General features: G+C 45.8%; 1 protein-coding gene across 4 annotated transcripts; it reads left to right on the top strand.

The window, feature by feature from the left end:
• The first annotated feature begins 1,132 nt into the window (after positions 1-1,132).
• Positions 1,133-15,439, top strand: LOC139421493 (histone-lysine N-methyltransferase SETD1A-like). Of its 4 annotated transcripts, none has more exons than XM_071172446.1 (21): positions 1,133-1,164; positions 2,047-2,191; positions 2,287-2,385; positions 2,495-2,765; positions 2,934-3,058; positions 3,225-3,481; positions 3,649-5,362; positions 5,499-6,443; positions 7,330-7,503; positions 7,721-7,802; positions 7,898-8,058; positions 8,369-8,405; positions 8,524-8,722; positions 8,883-8,938; positions 9,044-10,362; positions 10,746-11,091; positions 11,506-11,687; positions 12,110-12,220; positions 12,571-12,690; positions 12,875-13,012; positions 13,234-15,439. In XM_071172446.1, exons 2-21 carry the CDS (start codon positions 2,054-2,056, stop codon positions 13,405-13,407), a joined length of 6,648 nt encoding a protein of 2,215 aa, XP_071028547.1. In that variant the 5' UTR covers positions 1,133-1,164; positions 2,047-2,053; the 3' UTR covers positions 13,408-15,439. The 4 variants fall into 4 exon arrangements, with proteins under 4 accessions (XP_071028547.1, XP_071028548.1, XP_071028546.1 ...); XM_071172447.1 differs by having other exon boundaries at positions 1,140-1,836; XM_071172445.1 differs by lacking the exon at positions 1,133-1,164 and having other exon boundaries at positions 1,879-2,191; positions 10,749-11,091.
• The last annotated feature ends 4,197 nt before the right edge of the window (positions 15,440-19,636 follow it).

Raw genomic sequence — 19,636 nt, 5'->3', positions numbered from 1 at the left:
ATCCCTACGGTGAACCATGGTGGTGGCAGCATCCTGTTGTGGGTATGTTTTTCAGCGGCAGGGACTGGGAGACTAGTCAGGATCGAGGGAAAGATGAAAGGAGCATAATACAGAGATCCTTGATGACACCTGCTCCAGAGCGCCTCAGGACCTCAGACTGGGGCGAAGGTTCACCTTCCAACAGGACAACGACCCTAAGCACACAGCCAAGACTACGCAGGAGTGGCTTTGGGGCAAGTCTCAATGTCCTTGGGTGGGCCATCCAGAGCCAAGACTGGAACCCTAACATCTATGCCAAACTTGTAGTGTCATACCCAAGAAGACTCAATGCTGTAATCGCTGCCAAAGGCCTTAAACAAAGTACTGAGTAAAGGGTCTGATTACTTATGTAAATGTTGTGTTTTATTTGTAATACATTTGCAAAAATGTCTAAACCTGCTTTAGATTTGTCATTATGGAGTATTATGAGAAACAAAATGTGGTAAAAGTAAATTGTTCTGAATACTTTCTGAATGCACTGTGCCATGTATATTTTGCAAGGAATATTTTGTTATTGTCCATTCACACAGGAGTAATGTTTTCGTTTAAGGGGGTGATGCTGCAACCCGACTTCCCGCAGCTCTGAACATAACCCTTGTTACTTGTGTGACGTATGTGATCATGTGTCTCGTTTCCCTGCGGTGCCATGTTTGGCCACACGATGGCAGTGTTGTCACTGAATTGTTTCCTTGTGCAGTAGTTCTTTTGAAACTTCTTTGGTACTCCGTATGCATAATATAACTAAGTAAAGAAGTTCAAAACTGAAGGTACGAGGATAATTAAATAATACATTTTTCGGTGTCAATGTCCTGCAAGTTATACTATGTGGAATGGGTATCTCTAAGGCCACATCTGATACATTGATCCGTAGATTCGCCACAAGTAGTACTAGACAAGAGAAGGCACATACAAATAGTTTTTTTTAAATCTTATAACTACCTGTGTGTAGTAGGCACATCCAACATAAATTTTTTTTAATGTATTTTTAGTCGGTGACGTTTGTATTTTGACTGAGTTGACTGTTCCCTTTATTTTCGTGGATCTGGATGGATTGTGAGGAAAGTGCTGACTTCGAATGACAAAATGTATTCGCAAAGACTGATGGAGTGCAGGCGAGGCTTTCAGGTTTGTTTCGCGATGGCCGCTCGTTTAACATTATTTTGTTTTAGGACATAAACAAATATTTCTTAAAATATTACGCTTTGTATGGTAACTACACAGCACCGGGAACGTATCGACATTGTTATAACTGAGCTATTGTGCCCACTGGCAAAAACGGAGTTATCTTTTCAGTTTGGTACTCAGTGTTTTTCCCCGTTCGTCCTAGGCCTAGCTTCACTTGAGCGGCGGGTTGGTAGTTTCGGATGAAACGGGCAATCGGTTTGAAAGAGGCAGGTTCGGTTAGGCGAGTGAATGACGTTTAGCAAGCTAACTTAGGTCGATCTTTGCATCGCTGTACATAAATAATATTTTGAATAACCACTTTCAAATTTATGAAACTTAACTAGCTAGTTGGGATTTGAATAGCTAGCTAGGAAACAAGTTAACTTGTTAAATGAAACTGAGTATGATAGCAGCTAACGCTAGCTACCATGCTAATCTAGTTTAGATATAGCTAGTTAGTCAAGGTGATCCGAAGTATATAACGAACGTTACAATAAGCTACCTTAGTTATCTAAATCATAACTATCGGATTGAAAATAGTGGAATCATATCAAAACACAGCTAGCTAGCGTGTGACGTTGTCATTGTTTTGACAGCAGCACCAGGCTGGAGCGAGTTTACAGTATGCCAGAGGTAGGTTACCATGACAAGAACTGACGTTTGATGCTACATTGATGTGAGCTGTTTTATCAAAGAAGTTTTTTTTAAACATGGTTTATTTAACCAAATACGAGTATGTAGCTAGCATCATGTATACTTGTGCCTGTTATGAGGATACAAAATGATGTTAACGTTAGTGACAAAACACTTAATTCAGTTGCATCTCCCACTTCACTCTTCCAGTTATAGCATGGATCCAGACAGTGAGCCGGATACACAACGAGCTCTCAGTTTGCAATGGAAGAGCTATAAGCTCGTCCAAGACCCAGCCACCCGGAGGGTTAACAACAAAATATACCGATATGATGGGGTGCATTTCAGTGTGCCGGTTGGTATTGTTTTTACATAACTGTTTTTATTTTGGAGTAGGGTTGTTGTACATGTCCTGAATTGTAACATGACTTTTACTTGTCATCTCTCCAGGACTCGGGGTTCCCCCCAGTGGGAGATTTGCGGGACCCTCGACCTCGTAGAATCTGGTCCAGGCACACAGAGATGGCCCTGCCAGTGCCCAAGTTCAAAGTTAGAACCCTATCTAACTTGCTGACTCATCATACACTCACACCAGCCTCACTCTCTAAAAGCTGCACTGTAGCATGCTATCTCTAATTTCCTTATTTTGTTCCCAAAGCTGGATGAGTTCTACGTGGGCCCCATTCCCCTCAAGGAGGTGACCTTTGCTCGCCTCAATGACAACATCAAGGAACCCTTCCTGGCTGAGATGTGTGCAAAGTTTGGAGAGGTGGAGGAGATGGAGATATTGTTTCACCCCAAGACCCGTAAGCACCTGGGCCTGGCCCGCGTGCTCTTCACCAGCACCAGGGGGGCGAAGGACACGGTCAAACAGCTGCACAACACCTCCGTCATGGGTAACATCATTCACGCTCAGCTGGACATCAAAGGTATGACATGGATTCATGGCTTAATATCTGTGGTTTGATTTGATATATATCTATTATTTTGTATAAAAATAACTTCTATTGCAATTACTATTGGAGTATAGAGGTGTTTTATGGAGACATAATTGTTAGCTACATCCTTGTCTTATGGGTATGTTTGTGTATCTGCAGGCCAGCAGAGGCAGAAGTATTATGACCTGATAGTGAGTGGCTCCTACACGCCCCAGACTGTGCCCACAGGAGGCAAGGCCCTGACAGAGCGGTTCCAGCCCCCAGCGCCAACACAGCCAGACACGGTACACTCACCAAGGGCTCATCACAACCATCCTACTGACATTTTCATGGAGGATTTACCTTTATGGTCCATCATTCTTGAGAGGCTTTCATAATTTTCTACTGTGTAATGTTTTTTACTTTCTCTGTCTAATTCTCCCATCTTCCTGTTCCTCTCTTTCTGTGCAGTCGTCAGATATCAGGCGGAGACTGTCCTCTGAGATAGCTGGCCTGGCTGCGGGCTTGGCTACAGGGGTACCGGCTCTCACCCCTGGGAGCACCACCCCCTGCTCTGTGGACACAGGCTTCAGTGAGCAGCGTCTAGATACGACCCCCTCCTCCATGGGGGGGCCCTACACCCCAGGCTCCTCCGCTTCCTCACAGGGAGGAGGAACGCCCTACACCCCTCGCTCTGTCTCACAGGACTCGGGTTACGCTGTTGCCAGGTCAGTATTGGGGAACAAACACCCTGCATAATAGCTCAGTTGTTCATTTATCCAAACATGTGTTTGTCATTCCAAAAAGGTATACACATTTCTCTTTATTAGGATAGTAATAGTCAATGTGGTAACTTGTGTTATATATAAACCCTCTTTCTCCTTTTGTTTCTTAGACAAGTTGGATACAGTGCTGGCCCGTTGACCAGTGGCTACCCTCCCCAGGACATGCTTCCCTCCTCCTCCTGCTCCTCCTCTACTGTCTCCTCCTCAGTCGGGGCATACAAAGCTCCCCGGTACTCGGAGGACCCCCATGCACCTCCTCAAGACCCCTACCAAAGGTGTCGCCCCACATACCCCCCTACCGGCCCTTTCCGTCCAAACGAGCCCCCGCTCTACCCCACATACCCAAACGCTGGAGGGGCTGGACAGCACATGGCACACCACCCTGCAATGCCTCCCCCACCTCCTGCACCCCAGTACGAGCAGCCCCCTCTGGCAGACCGGGACAGAGAGCGGGACAGAGAGCGGGACAGGGACTCAGGAGGGCGGTACGGTGCCGGTGGGACTGGCTCTAGAAGGTCATCTTACCAGGAGGCCAACTCTTCCTCCAAGTATTCCCACCACTCGCATCACTCAGAGAGGGAGAGGGGCTACAGACGGGACAGCCTGGGCTCCAGAGAACACGGCAGACACCGTAACCACCACTCGCACAATCACAGCAGTAGTAGTAGCAGCAGCCGGCGACGGAGCAGCCACGACCGAGACAGCAGGGAGAGGGACAGAGACAGCGACTACTCAAACAGCTCCGACCCCAGATTCAACTCCAACTCCCACCGCTCCTCCTCCAACAGTCTGTCCCCGCCTCCATCTGCCTACCCCTCCTACTCCTCCTCCAAAGACCAACCCCCTCCCCACAACCCCTCTGTCTCCTCCCGCCTAGAGCCCGCCTCAGTGTATCGTGCCCAGCCTAGTGGTGCTGGTTCTGGGGAGAGGGGGTCTGTGTCTGACAAGGACCCCCGATCCCACCACACCCCTCTGCCGCCCCCTCCACCACCTCCCCTCCCCCCTGCCTCTGTGATAGCCGCGGCTGTAGCAGAGACGCTCAGCGCCCTTGACTTTGGCCAGGAGAGCCCAGTCAGAGAGGAGACATGGACCAAGCCCAAACGCCGGCCCACCACCCCACCTCCCCCTCCTCAGCATCCCTCCACCCCTCCCTCTTCTCCACCCCACTCCTCCATGGCTTCCTCCTCCACTTCACCCTCCTCCACCTCCCTCCCACACCATCTCCCCTCCTCCACTTCCCTCTCCCCACCCCCCCAGCGAGACTCCTCCTCCCCGGAGCCAGATTCCACCAATGAGAGCCTGCCATTTGTCTACCACAGCAGCAGCTTAGACTCTCGTATTGAGATGCTACTGAAAGAGCAGAAAGCTAAGTTCTCCTTCCTGCCCTCCGATGAAGATGAGGAAGAGGACAGAAAGGAAGAAAGGCAGAGAGAGAAGGTGGCAGCAGCAGGAGAGGGAGGAGCAGGGAAGGGAGGAGCAGCAGGTGAGGGCAGGAGCAATAAGCAGAGGGAGCAGGATGGGGAGAAAGACAGGCGGAGGAGACAAGGAGGAGATGGTGGAGGCCAGCAGAGGAGGAAAGGAGAGAGGGATAAAGACGGCCGTAGAGGGAGGAAGCAGAGAACGGGGGGAGAGGGGAGGAAGAGTCCCACTGTAGTAGCACAAGCCCCCTCCTCCTCCACCTTCTCTCCCCGCGTCCCCACCACAGATGACCATACTAGTCTCCATGGAACAGGACCTCTGCGGGAGGAGACAGCCCAACCTGAGCCTATTGATCCAAGGACCAGACAAGGGGCACAGACACCCCCCTACAACGGAAAGAGTCAGGTAAGAACATCTTACTCTGTTAATGGAAATATTGTAGGAATCAGATTGTATGGAAATGTTGGTGTATTGTTAGCAGGGATTGTCAGTTGATACAAGAGTGTGGGGAAATTGTGAATTCTCTCTTTCCTTTCTGCAGTCATCCCCTCATTCCTCTGGGGAAGACATGGAGATCTCCGACGAGGATGAAGAACACACCATTACAGCAGTGACCACCCACCACGCCACTCCTTCCTCCGTCTCTTCTCCATCTTCAACCCAGGCCCCCCTGCCCTCCCAGACAGACCCCTCTGCCTCCCCCTCTGACCCCACACAGCACTTTGGCACGTCCATGCCTGCTCCACCCATCCCCTCTTACCCCCCTCACCTCCCTCCCCCGGGCTTTTCCCTACAGCCCCCTCCACCCCCCTGCATCCCCCCACCGCTGGGCCACATGGAGCTGCACCCTGAGTACCCTCCTCACATGCCCCCACACATGTATGACTATGCCAGCAGTATGGAGCTGATGAACCAGTACAGTGGCGGAGCCCCCATGTCCTTCCAGATGCAGACCCAGATGCTGAGTCGGCTGCACCAGCTGAGGATGTCCTCCTCTAATGGCACCGCTGCACCTGGCGACGCCCCCCCTTCAGACTACTACCACTCCATGCCCCCTCCCCCACACCCCCACCACCCCTACATGGACCAAGAAGGGGGTGGCTATGAGCAGGATCAGCACTACATGCCCCCCCACATGCCCTACGCCTACCCTGGCCCCTCTCAGATGCCCCACCACCACGCCATCCCCCCTCCACACACGGGCTGGGCCCCGCATGTCTTACCCGAACACTACGCGTACCACACCCCTCCGCCCTATGGGACAATGCCTCCTGTGGGGGGAGAGGCCCAGTACGGGGCGGAGGGAGACCCCCAAATGCCCCTGCTAACAGAGAACCCCCACGAGGCCACAGTGCAGCTGGTGCTGGCCACCCTCATCCAGGAGATGAAGAGCATCATGCAGAGGGACCTCAACCGCAAGATGGTGGAGAACATCGCCTTTGGAACCTTTGACGAGTGGTGGGAGCGCAAGGAGACCAAAGCCAAGGTAAGAGAGTGGAACAACATGTTCAGAAAGCACAGACAAAATGCCCTATACTACATACCTGGTTTGAGGAGTTAGTGAGGTAACTTTGGTCAACCCTTGAGTTCAACTCGGGATAACTGGTACCGTGAAAGTGACTCACCCTTCAGCCAGGTACATTTCTATGGCAACGAATCCTTCAGAACTAACCTGCAGGCTAACTCAGGGCTAACTCCATTTATCCTGAATGAAGTGTCTGCCATGAGTTGAGGACCAAATAAATCAGATTCCCTCCCTCTCATCAAGATTCCCTCCCTCCATCATCCCCCTCATTTAATTAATCTTTTTTTTTTTTTGTATGTTAAACATAAATGTTAAAATACCTATCACATTACAATTAGTAATGACAGAATGCATTTGAAACTTGACGCACAATACAACTTTTATCTGTAAGAGTGGGGAAAAGGTGTTTGTGCATTGATAAGCACACCAAAGATGTTATTAACACCATAGCCTGCTGAATTTGCAAGATAACCTTTCTTGCAATTTGATTTTGGGACAAATTAAAATGTGTCACTTACTCGCCCATGGATTGATGTTTCAGTATTGTCTCGATGAGTTTGTTGTTTGATTATTTACGTGCGACATCCACGGGCAGTTACAAGCCTGCTAGAGTTAGCGACAGGCAGACAAGCAATATCCACTGTTGTATTACGGATTAAATCTGAGCTGGAATGTGAAGCTAATTGAAGCTGGCTAGCTTCAGAAAACTGATTAGATCTAGCGTTGTAGTATACCCATCTGGTCAATTTAAATTGGTTTCTGATTTCCGTTTTTCAAGTCGTACATGGTTTTCCTGTTATTGTTGTCCATTATTTGATTTGCCGTGATACCCGTCCTCCCTCCCCAGCCGTTCCAGACCATGGTTCGGGGTGTGGCTGCAGTGAGGGACGAGGACAAGAAGGAGGAGAACAAGGCCAGCAGCAAGCCCCGGGAGCCCCTCATGTCTCTGGTGGACTGGGCCAAGAGTGGAGGAATGGAAGGCTTCTCACTGAGAGGGGCACTACGACTACCATCATTCAAGGTAAACAAGTACACAGAGGCAACAGTTGGAACTCGGCAATTGTCCGTTACTGATGTACATACATTTTTGTACTGAGCATAGGAAATAGAGATGTATAGACATTACACTAATACATGTTCATGAAGAGATAATACTCCAATGTATCCAGCCATTCACTTAGGGATTTTTTCCACTATAAGTTATCATGTTATTAACTGTCTGTGTGTATTGTGTCCAGGTGAAGAGGAAAGAACCTCTGGAGCTAGCAGAGGTAGGAGAGATGAAGAGACCCAAGACACCGCCAGAGGATGACGACGAAGGTGAGCTTTTCATCAATGACCCTCTCCTTTGGGGATTTGTCACCGACCGTCTTTGTGTTTCCTATGTTGGCTCACCATCTCTCTCCTCCCCCCAGACTCGTACCATGACAAGGGTCTAGAGGGAAGAATGGCAGATGGGGAGAGCCACAGGGCTGAGAGGGACAGCAGGCGGAGGAAGAAGAAGACGAGAAGTCGTAAACCTTGGGACCTGGACAGCGAAGGAGAAGAGACTTCTGATGGTTCTTCTTCAGATAAGGTGTGTGTCTGCATGTGCAAGGGATAATTTAGCATGAAAATAATGTTTCTCCACATTATAAAGTTTATCTTATCTCAAATTGAATAAATGGCTACAGAAACAATAATGCATGATTCTTCTAATCAGTTGATGATTTCCGCAAGCAGTACATACTGGCAGTGTTGTTGTATTTCCCCATAGTGCTGGCTAGATGGCAGCATTTCACTGTGTGCCTCTTCATACTCTGCTGTACTTTGGCTTCATTGACTTGGATTGAACCTGAGACACTGTTGTATATTATCAAACGGTGTCCTTCTGTTCCTCTCTGTAGGACGATGAGGAGGAGGGAAGTGACAAGGGGTCTGAAGGTAAATCTATCATTCTTCATGTTGTCCTTATTGAAGCCAATGTGCCCCCGTCACAGGTAGATAGATACCTTTTCCATCATGCCATCTTATCATCTCTCACGTCATCTCACTTCTTCAGATGAGGCCTTGAGTGCGGACAGCGATGATGAGAGCCTCTCCTCATCCACAGAGAGTTCTTCCTCCTCAACATCATCATCCTCCTCTTCCTCTGAAGACGAGGATGAGGAGGAAGGAGAGCAGGCCGGCAGTGGACTGGACACCATGGATGAATCTACGATGGACAGCACAGCTCTGGACACAGAGAAGGGGGATGACCGGTACGTTTTGAACAGTGTTCCTGTTTTTGAATATACCTGTATATAAGTATCCAAAATGTTTTCTATATATTTCCTTTGGAAGTGTCTTTATTGAAACTTGATTTCTTGCTCAATGTGTGTCTGGGTTGATACTGACCATTCCACTTGTTGTGCACTCCAGAGAAAAGTCTGCAGCTGCTGTTCCAAAAGCACCGCTCAGCGCCGAGATCAAAGCTGGTTAGTCACACATTTAGTTTCTCTGTTATGGATGTTCATTTCCATGGCAAGTGCCAATGTTGTTTTTCACCTGATTCATAATTCAAATATGTGCCCATATCTCAGAAATTGCTGCCAGCAAGAAGGATTCATCAACACTCAGCTCAAACGCTCGTCCTCCAGCCCCCCGCCCCTCCTCCCCAATTGTCATTGTGCCTCCTCTCAAGAAGCGAAGGAAGACCGTCTCGTTCTCTACCGGGGAGAGCGACTACAAACCCCACCTTCCAACTGTCCCCTTGTCCCCACCTCCCTCCACTGCCTCTCCTCTCTTGTCCCACATGAAATCTCACCTTCCAGACTCCATTTTCATCGCCTCCACACCTGGAACCACCCCCTCCAAGACTCTCTCACTCCTCCCCTTTGCCTCCAAACCAGGCGAAGGCAATGTCCTCTCTCCCTCCCCTGTTCTCACTGTTCCCTTGCCTGTACGCCCCGAAGACTCAAAAAATAGCCCTGTCCCTCTGGTGTCCCCCCCAATCACCCCCACCAAGTCCCCCAACAAACGGGGGGCCTCCCCCAAATCCCCCGCTCCAGTGTGGGTGTGTCGCACCGTGCAGAACCTCCCCCTGGACCACGCCTCCATGGTCAAGATGGCCTTTGAGGAGGCCCCGCCCCCTGTCACAAAGGGCCGGGGCAGGGGACGCCCCAGGACTGTCAGCCTTTCGACCCCCACCCCTCCCCCCTCCTTCCACACCCTCAGAGAGGAGGAGGAGGAGGAGGAGGGGGGACTGCTGAGACTCGGTGAACAGCTGGGAGCATCCAGCCTGCTACAGCTGGGCTCGGCGCCTATGGCCGATCTGTCTGTCCTGGCTGATGTGGCCCTGAAGCTGGACCCAGACGCTGGAGACTCAGAAGAGACGGAGACGTCAGACGAGGCAGAGGAGCAGAAGATGGAGGAGGAGATGCTCCTCTCTCCCAAAGCCCTCCCCCTGGTTATGGACCCACAGGGCCTGTCTGCCCTGCAGGAACACAACTATTCCAAATCCCCCTTCCACCTCATCCATGCCCAAAAGAGGAGTGTCTCCAAACAGGAGCCTGGGGTGCTCCTCCCTGCAGACTTCAACCATCACGCCATCTCTGGGGTGCTGGAAGCTCCTGAGGAGGTCATAGGGGAACCCCTGCCCTCTAGGGACAGACACCAGGCTGAGTACCTGTCTGGCATGGGGCTGCTGTGTGAGGATGGAGACATGGCCAAGGCCTCTGTGCTGACATCTCTCACCCCATCAGCCAAGAGGAAGGGAATGGTGGCGAGGGGCAGTGAACTGGAGGAGATGGGGAAAGAGAAGAACAAGAAGAGGAGGAGGAAAGATAAGGAAAATCTGGAGTTGCAGCAAACGAAAAAGCAGAAGGAACATCAGACCAAGAAACAGAAGAGGAAACTAGAGGTGTGAGATTTTGTGGGTTTGTGCTTGAGTCAAGTGTCACAACTAAGAAGTGTTGAGCATGGTGTGTCAACAACAGCTTACATTTACTGTAACTTTGTCATCTTAAAATGACATGCAAAGCAATGTCTTTCCTCAATTGCATAAAGTTTCACAGCTTGACAGTTACATGGTCAAATTGTCATGTAAATATATATTAATAATGTCAAACAAATTGCTAGTAAATTACAGTCTAATCTAGAAAGTCCCATCCTATGGCCTGTATTGACCAGTGTTTAAGAACCTGTTACAGGCTAATTTTAGTTCCTGAGTTGACATCTCCAACTCTCTCCTTGTTCCTGTCCCTCTCCCACTCTCTCCCTCTTCCTGTCCCCGGTTCCTGTCAGGAGGTGGACCTGGAGGAGGATGTGGACGTGGAGCAGCTGGAGCCGGGTGAGCTGTCTAACACGGAGGACGAGGAAGAGTGGGACGATGTGAGGAAGAGCGAGCGCCTCTTCCTCCAGGAGGCCGGGTTGACTTCGTCGCAGCGTTGGCCCAAGCCCATCCCTGCCCCGGAGCCCGTCACGTTTGACCAGCGCAGCGAGTTTGAGCAGATGACCATCCTGTACAATATCTGGAACTCTGGTCTAGACATGGAGGACATGACGCTGCTGAAGACAACCTATGAGAAGCTGCTGCAGGACGACCACAGCACCGACTGGCTCAACGACACACACTGGGTCCACCACACTGATATCCTTTACTACTGGCAGGGCAGGGGGTTTGGAACGAGGGTTAGAAGCCCTGCTTGTGGTTTAGGATATTCCATGTGTTGATGCCTCTTATGAACAGTTGAGCTGTGTTTAAGTAATGTACCGGTATGTGGAAGTCAGTGGAGGCTTCTGAGGGGAGTACGGCTAATAATAATGGCTGGAGCGGCGCAAATAGAATGGCGTCAATCACCTGGAAACCATGTGATTGATGTATTTGATACCATTCCACGTAGTCCACTCCAGCCATTACCACAAGCCCATCCTCTCCAATTAAGGTGCCACCAACCTCCTGTGGTGGAAGTAGATGAAATGGTGTGTAATGATGCATGTGTATTTAGATGGACTGGTGTGTGTTCATCAGTAACTGTTGTTAGCCTTAACGTATGGCCTGCACTTACCAACATCCCCAACCCGCGGCGTAAGAAGAAGAGTGCAGACGGGCAGCTGCGGGAGCATGTGACAGGCTGTGCCAGGAGCGAAGGCTACTACGCCATCAGCAGGAAGGAGAAGGATGTCTACCTGGATCTGGAACTGCCTGAGCAGGCCCTACTGGAGGCTGCCGACTACGACGCCTCGGTACGCACACCTCTCTTTACCATCTCTCTACTTTTTATATTATATATAGTCTCTGGCTTTTCATACAATGCTGTGATGTTGTTGCCTGTCATAGGCTCTGTGGTCACAGGTTTTGTTCCAATAAGATTGATGACCTTTGGTCATTGAATACAGGGAAGTTGGTGAACAAGTAGTGTATTTCTTATTTTAGCATATGCTTCACAATGCTGTAGGAAGTCCCGCATAGTTTGTCATGCAGATGTATTCAACAGCTTTGCTGCGTCTGCTCGAGGCAATGAAAATGAACTCGCTTAACACGATATTGGGCGTTTAGGGCAAAGTGCCTCTGACTCAGTAGTATTTACATCGAGGCCATGTGATGGTGTGTGTCACCGTGTGTGTGTCACTGGCCCAATGTAACTCTCCTCCTGTCCTCCCCTCAGGGCTCAAACCGGCTGCTGTCAGAGAGACGGTCGGAGCAGCGCCGCCTCCTCAGTGCCATAGGCATCCCTGCAGTCATGGACTCTGACCTGCTCAAACTCAATCAGCTCAAGGTACACAACAGCAGCCTGAAACTGTGTGTACCACTGATATTATGTAACTGCTGTGTTACCTCTGCTCTTCAACCACCATGTTATTTCCCATGGGTTTCATTCTGAGAACTCACTTCTGTTACTGTGTAATGAAGACCTTGACCCTTTAAACCCAGGCCAGTGTGTTGAAAATGAGACTTTGATCCAGGACTATGGTGAAATCTAGAGCAAAGGCTGATAGTGCATTCAATGACTTGGTTATTTTAATCAGTTGTGTAGTGCTGGGGGGTGGAACTGAGTTTGTGAAACCCTGGACTAGAGTAACTAAATTATTGCACCACTATGGCACTAACTCTTGCTTCCTTCCTCAGTTCCGGAAGAAGAAGCTTCGATTTGGCCGCAGTAGGATCCATGAATGGGGCCTGTTCACCATGGAACCCATTGCTGCTGACGAGATGGTCATTGAGTATGTGGGCCAGAATATTAGACAGGTACTGGTCATTGTACTGCTTGAGGACTGTATGTGTGTAGGGCCATATTCTAGTCTGTACTTCATTCATCCATAGTGTGGTGTCATAGCATTAGCAATAGACACATGGCAAACATCAGTGTTAGTCTTTCCTGGGTGTTCAGCTGGCATCATTGTTTGACTGTTTGTGCCCGTTTCTTTGCCAGATGGTGGCTGACAACAGAGAGAAGCGTTATGCCCAGCAGGGCATTGGGAGCAGCTACCTGTTCAGAGTGGACCACGACACCATCATTGATGCTACCAAGTTAGGCAACCTGGCACGCTTCATCAACCACTGCTGCACTGTGAGTCAGCCTATACCTGCACAAGCAAAACAATACAGGATATAACAATGGAGTGAAGCAACGTGAAGACTAAATAGAAATACACACATTTCCATCATAGATATTTAGTGACTCTGATACACACACAATGTTCACAGTAACATTGACGGGTAAGATCCTCTTAAGTCGTTTTTTTTTCTTTGAATTACCCATAACTGGTCTCCGTCCTCTTCCTTCCCCAGCCTAACTGCTATGCAAAGGTGATCACCATAGAATCCCAGAAGAAGATCGTGATCTACTCCAAGCAGGCCATTGGCATGAATGAAGAGATTACCTACGACTACAAGTTCCCTCTAGAGGAAAATAAGATTCCCTGTCTGTGTGGAACAGAGAACTGCCGTGGGACGCTCAACTAGATACCACAGCATGACCACTCTCACACAGGTGTGGCAGTACCCCGTGTTTCAGTCCCTCCTGTCCGCCGCACCACAACCCCTGACTATAACCAAGAACAAAGCCACACCCACCACCAACAGCCCCCCTCCAGACCCCAAAGCCCACCTGCTCCTCCAGACTGTCAAACAGTTGTCTGTACCATATCCAGAAAACAGAGAGAGAGACATGCAACGTTTGCACTGTTCACACGCTTTAATTTACCTGGGGTTATGGTTTATTATCTTAGGGGCTGTGAGACTCTCCTTCCCAGGGGTGTGATTAATAATCGGGCCCCCTCTCCTGTACCCCAAACCCCTAAAATGCAGCATTAGTCTCCGCTGTCCCCCTCTTCCAACAGCCTTTCCTTGGAATTGAGAATGCAACCGTAACCTATCAAAACTGGTGTTGTGGGTCTTGTCTGCCTCCGCACAGATAGGGAGTGGTCCGGAAGCTCCCGCTAACCCAAACCCTCTGCCCACACACACCAATCCGCACATAGACGCACAGGATTTACAAACAATATTCAGGGTTTTAAAGGCGTTCGTTCGCAGTGTTAGTTACACACTCTAATCCATTGGGACTTCAGTTATGCAAGATTTCCAAAAATTAAGATTGTTAGAGCTTTGTCATTTTATAGTATTGCATATTCTTATTACTATTCTTGTTCTGATTTAGTTGTGCGAGCTGTAGGTGGGTGCGTGACTCCCCTCACCAGTTTGTTTGGAGGAGAGACCATAGACTTAAATATTTGTTTTTCACCATGCTACATAAGAACAAATCATTTGTAGATCAAATAGTCTATGGCGTCACATCAGTTTATCTTTAAAGCTTAAGATGGCTGCCGAGTTTTAGTCTGCAGGTTTATCTCCATTTGGAATGCTTCGTTTGTTCCTTTTACGTTCCCCTTTCCCCATTGTGATGTTGTCCCTCCTCACGTTAGGAAGCAGAGAAAGGCCCTGACCCATGTGTGTGTGTGTGTGTGTGTGTGTGTGTGTGTTTTAAGAGAATGTATTCTTACGGAAGCGAGTAAGTTTTTATTCCTGTCGTGTGAATGTGCTCTCACTGTCAATGAGTAGTTTTGTGCTATTGAACAAGCTGCAAATGTCAGGTTGTCTGCGCTTTTTGTATGACATGGTCAAGGCACACTGTCAGGAACACTGTTTCTATGAAATCTCCCTTATTTGGCAAACCATTAGACAAATCTGTTCAAAAAATGTTTTTAATTTAAATGTAACCTTTATTTAACTAGGCAAGTCAGTTAAGAACAAATTCTTATTTACAATGATGGCCTACCCAGACGACGCTGGGCCAATTGTGCGCCACCCTATGGGACTCCCAATCACGGCCAGTTGTGATACAGCCAATAATCGAACCGGGGACTGTGGTGACGCCTCTTGCACTGAGATGCAGTGCCTTAGACCGCTGCGCCACTCGGGAGCCCGAACATAACTCTGCCCCATTGACCCCAATACAAGTGTTGAGGTCTGCGTATGGTTGGACATTGTCATTTAGTGTGTGTTCTGAATGGTTTTAAAGGGTGAACTTATGTGTAGATCAGAACTGGTAAATCTAGTTTCTAGCTTGAGTTGCTCTCTCAACTCAAGCAGTCGCTGTCCCAAGTTTTAATCTCTGATTTAGATGTTTTAAATGTCACAAGGCCCCTCGGTGTTCTGTTTTTTCCACAGCAGAAAAGTTATCTATATTTCTTGTTGCAACAGGCGCTTTTCAGTAAAAACCAACCCTCTAACTTTAAAAATAAAAAGATGGAAAAAAAAGTTCAGACAAATGTACATATTGTAGAGGTGTTTGTTTCTCGTAGAAACACACTGGTTCCAGTCTGTAAATACGTTGTTCCTTTCCTACTTCCCATGAGGAAAACTGTACATACCTTCCATTGTTCTTTTTTGTTTTTCCTTTTAATTTGATTTTAATATTATTTGCAATATTTCTCTTGTATTAATGCGTTGGACTCTTTTATTAATGGTGCATTAAAATATTTTTTAAAAAGTAAAAGCTTTGTTTTTTTAAAGCCTTGGTTGAGTGTCAGGATTTTCCTCTAGCCTCTGGGTTGTCTATAGGTGTTATATTCATTCTGGCTATCTAATGCGATTTCAGAGCACTCTCGTCGAAGTGCAGAATAACTGAGGAATTTACGAAAACGCAACAACGGTTGAATGTGTCAGTAAAACTCGGCAAAAAAGATAACGTTCCTAGAGAATGCGTTTAAGAAAATGCAATCCCAAATAATGAGCTGTGTGAGAATGTAGCTGAACTTCAAAAGGTACTCTCGCAGGTGGAATCTGAAAATCCAACGTGTAAAAGAGGTAGAGGGGGAGGATATTAGGGAAACAGTCATTAATATCCTGGGAAAGGTGTCTCCGTGCATCAAAGACAGGCTAAGAGACGTGATTGATGTGGTACATCGACTTAGGAAACAAAGATCTGATGGACCCCCTCGCAATATCATCTTGCCCTTAATTATGCGCCATTACAGGAACATCATCTGGAGAATGGCCAAGGGTAAAACGTTTCTGGACGAAAAGAAGCTCTGATACCTCAGGATCAGGCTGCCAGGAAGAAACTGTGGCCACTTATACAGAAGGCGCGACGAGGGAAAGAAGGCTGGGTTCAAAGGCCCACACGGGTTTATCAAATGAAGAATGTATACTGAGTAACTCTGATATTAACCAAACTGGAACTGTGAGTACTGCCATGAGTACAGTTAATGTACTGTTCAAACTACAAATGATGAACACTTGCCCCCCCCAAAAAAAGGAAGTAAATAGATTTCTTATACTGTTAACCACCGCTACCTCAGCTGAGTGTAGTTTTCCGTCGGAGTAATCCTCTCAAGGTTCACTTTGTTTTATTGTTCACATTACTATTTGTGTTATTTTTTAATGCAGGATTTCATTTTCAATTCACTCAATATCTTACAAAAGGGAAAGCTTTATTTTTATGCTGTAAACGCAGTAATGCAGATTTTGTCCTTCAGGAAACTCATTCGGGTGAAAGTGATTTGAAATTTTGGAAAGCACAATGGGGAGATATGGCCTATTTCAGTCATGGATCAAATCACTTTGCTGGTGTTTTGACACTTATTCACAAGTGTAAAGGAATCCACATCTTCACAAGATGGGAGATGGGTCATAGTAACTTAAACTTGACTGCTATTTTCATCATTTGTAATGTATACGGACGGACATAACTCACATTTTCCAAATAAAACCCATTTTACCCAATTTACCAGGAAAGTACAGGATTTAAGCATCAAATACTCAGATGCTTTTCTAATTATTTCAGGGGATTTGAATGAAACACCTGATGCATCTGCTGATCGTTTTCCTCCTAGAATGAGTCAAAGCCCTCAAAATAGAAATATTATCACTACATTATGCAAGGATCTCTGTGTTGAGGATGCTTGGCGTTATTTCAATCCGGATGAAAACATCAAATCGTTAGCTGAAGATATTTTTGCATTAAAAGACTTGGGTCATGGAAGTAGATGAGAATTTTTCAAATATAAAGTCAGAGTGGTAGTCATTAAACGCGCCAAAGAGCTGATGCACTTAAAGAACCTTAGAGAAAAAGAGATGATGAGCAAGTTTGACAGTTTTCTAAAGAAAGATAATCTATCTGAAGAAGAGGAGTCTGTATTCAAGTCTTTACAACTAGAATTAGAACAGCTTTACAAGGATCTGGCAAAGTTACTTTTTTTGCACTTGAAAAGAGAAACTACAAAAGAAGATCTATAACTGCACTCAAAATTAACAATGTTTTATGCAAAGATCCCATTACAATATCATCATTTGTCAATTCCTTTTATGAAAGCCTTTGCAGCTCTCAATTTCAGGAAGATGGTTGTGAAAGCTACATTTGCCACATTCAGAATTATGTCCCTGTAATTGAGGATGATTTCCACTCAGTTTGTGATTCACCTGTGTCAACTGAAGAAATTAGAGAGGCTCTGAATTCAATGAAAAAAGGGGGAAATCACCTGGCCCTGATGGCCTGTCAGTTGAATTCTATAGACAGTTTTGGGAGTTACTAGAAGACCCGATTTTTTTAATGTTTCAAGATTACATTAATAGTGGGTCTCCACTATGAAACTGGGCCTTATTTCATTGATTCCGAAGCCTGATAAAGACCCTTCTCTCATTGACAATTGGAGACCAATTACTTTATTAAATATTGATTACAAATTGATTGCTCTGGTTTATGCCAAAAGTTTAAAGAAAGGAATAGATACCATTAAAAATTAGACTCAAACAGGATTTATGAAGGGCCGTCACATAAGCTCTAACATTCGTTTAGTCTTGGACCTTATAGATTATTCAGATGCAATTGACTCAGATGCGGTTGTCTTATTTTTGGACTTCTGTAAAGCCTTTGACACAATTGAACATTAATTTATCTTTAGGTCTCTTAAACTTTTTTGGATTCGGTGAAAATTTTATCAAAGTAATTCTCATGTTTTACAAAGATATAAATAGTTCTGTGTTACTAAACCTTAATACGTCCAAAAGATTCAGTATCAACAGAAGTATACGACAGGGATGCCCAATTTCGCAATTTTTATTCATTTTGGTTGTGGAACTTCTATCTCTAGATATTCTGAATAATGCAAATTTGTATGGCTTAACCATTTTTAACAAAGAAAATTTCCCAACTGGCTGATGATACTATTTTTTAAGAGACAAAGACCAGGTCGCCCATGCCCTTAATGCTATAACTGCATTTTATATTGCATCAGGATTAAAACGGAATGTTTCTAAATGTGAAATCTTATGTGTATTTAACTCTGATGATAAACAAATAGAATATATTCATGTAAAGGACTGTGTTAAATATGTAGGAATACATCTGTCATCTGTTTCCTGCACATCTGTTTCCTGCACAATTTTTCCCCACATGAAGCTCTTTTGTTGAATAATTCAGACGTAACTGTAAGGAATAAGTCATTGTTCTACCCCAGCTGGCATGAGAGGAATATTGACTTTGTTCTTGATTTTGTCAACCACAAGGGTAATATTCTCACATATGAACAATTTATAACATTGAAAGAGTTTCCAATACCTTTCAGAGAGTTTATTTCTGTGATCAAAGCTGTTACCAGTGGTCTAACTACACTAATGAAAACTCATCTTAGCTTTGGTAATGATCACAAAGTTTATCCAGAACTCAGATTGGAAGGTGTGGGCTTACTTGAGAAATTTTGTTGTAATAAATATACAAGACAAATTCTTCATTCACAAAACCAACTTACACCGAGAGGAACATTTTTCTGGAACATGCTTATTCCTGATATTGTCTAGAAAAATGCATGGTTAAGGCCTTACAAATATTGTATACCAAACAAAGTTAAGGAAGTGCACTTAAAATGTTTACATAAGATATATCCATGTAATTCTATGATTTCCACATTTTTGGCTATTGATGATATCTACGTTTTCTGTGAAAAAGAAGGTGAGAATCTGTCTCACTTGTTCTTTGAATGTAAATTTGTGTCAGAATTTGGGGAAAACCTTGCAAAGTACTTATTTACCATCATGAACACTACCCATGTTTTTGACATGAAAGATATAATATGTTACTATTGCAATGATAACAAGACCATTGAAATGATTGTGATTTAAAAAAATTATTGTTTTTATACACAAACAAAAATATTTTATACACAAACAAAAATTCTATACCAAAATTACACATTGTTTTGATTGAATTTAACTATTTTATTAAAACAGTAACCCTAGTGAATAATAACAAGAATAACACCCTCATGAATAATAGAGAGGATACAACAGAAGGTACAGTCAGTCAGTCAAGTTCCACCTGAAAAACGGAGTGTTTCCTGCGTGTGTGAGAGCGATAGAGATGGAAAAAACGTGGTGCTTTCTAAATGAAGCCAAGTGTATTGCAATGTGTAGTGTCAGAGGAGGAGGGAACACAAAATAAGGAAGACGTGACCTTGTATGGAACTGGGTTAACAGACACTTAGACCATTATGTGGCGAAGAAGTATGCATTTTCTGAGCTGGTTTTGTTATTTTTTAACTTCATGAACTCTGCTTCTATAACAAGGGTGATTGAACTCACTCATGATAACCAATATGTTATAATGCAAAGTTGCATGTTGTAAAATAATTTACAAAACTAGGTGAAGCCAAGTTGTAAAACCCTAAATAGGACATTTTAGAAGTTATTTATTGAA

Source organism: Oncorhynchus clarkii, chromosome 12 (assembly GCF_045791955.1).
Source record: "Oncorhynchus clarkii lewisi isolate Uvic-CL-2024 chromosome 12, UVic_Ocla_1.0, whole genome shotgun sequence".
In the NCBI taxonomy this organism is placed as follows: domain Eukaryota; kingdom Metazoa; phylum Chordata; class Actinopteri; order Salmoniformes; family Salmonidae; genus Oncorhynchus; species Oncorhynchus clarkii.
Note: the sequence above shows the minus strand (reverse complement) of the source record. Positions and strands in the feature narration are given on the sequence as shown.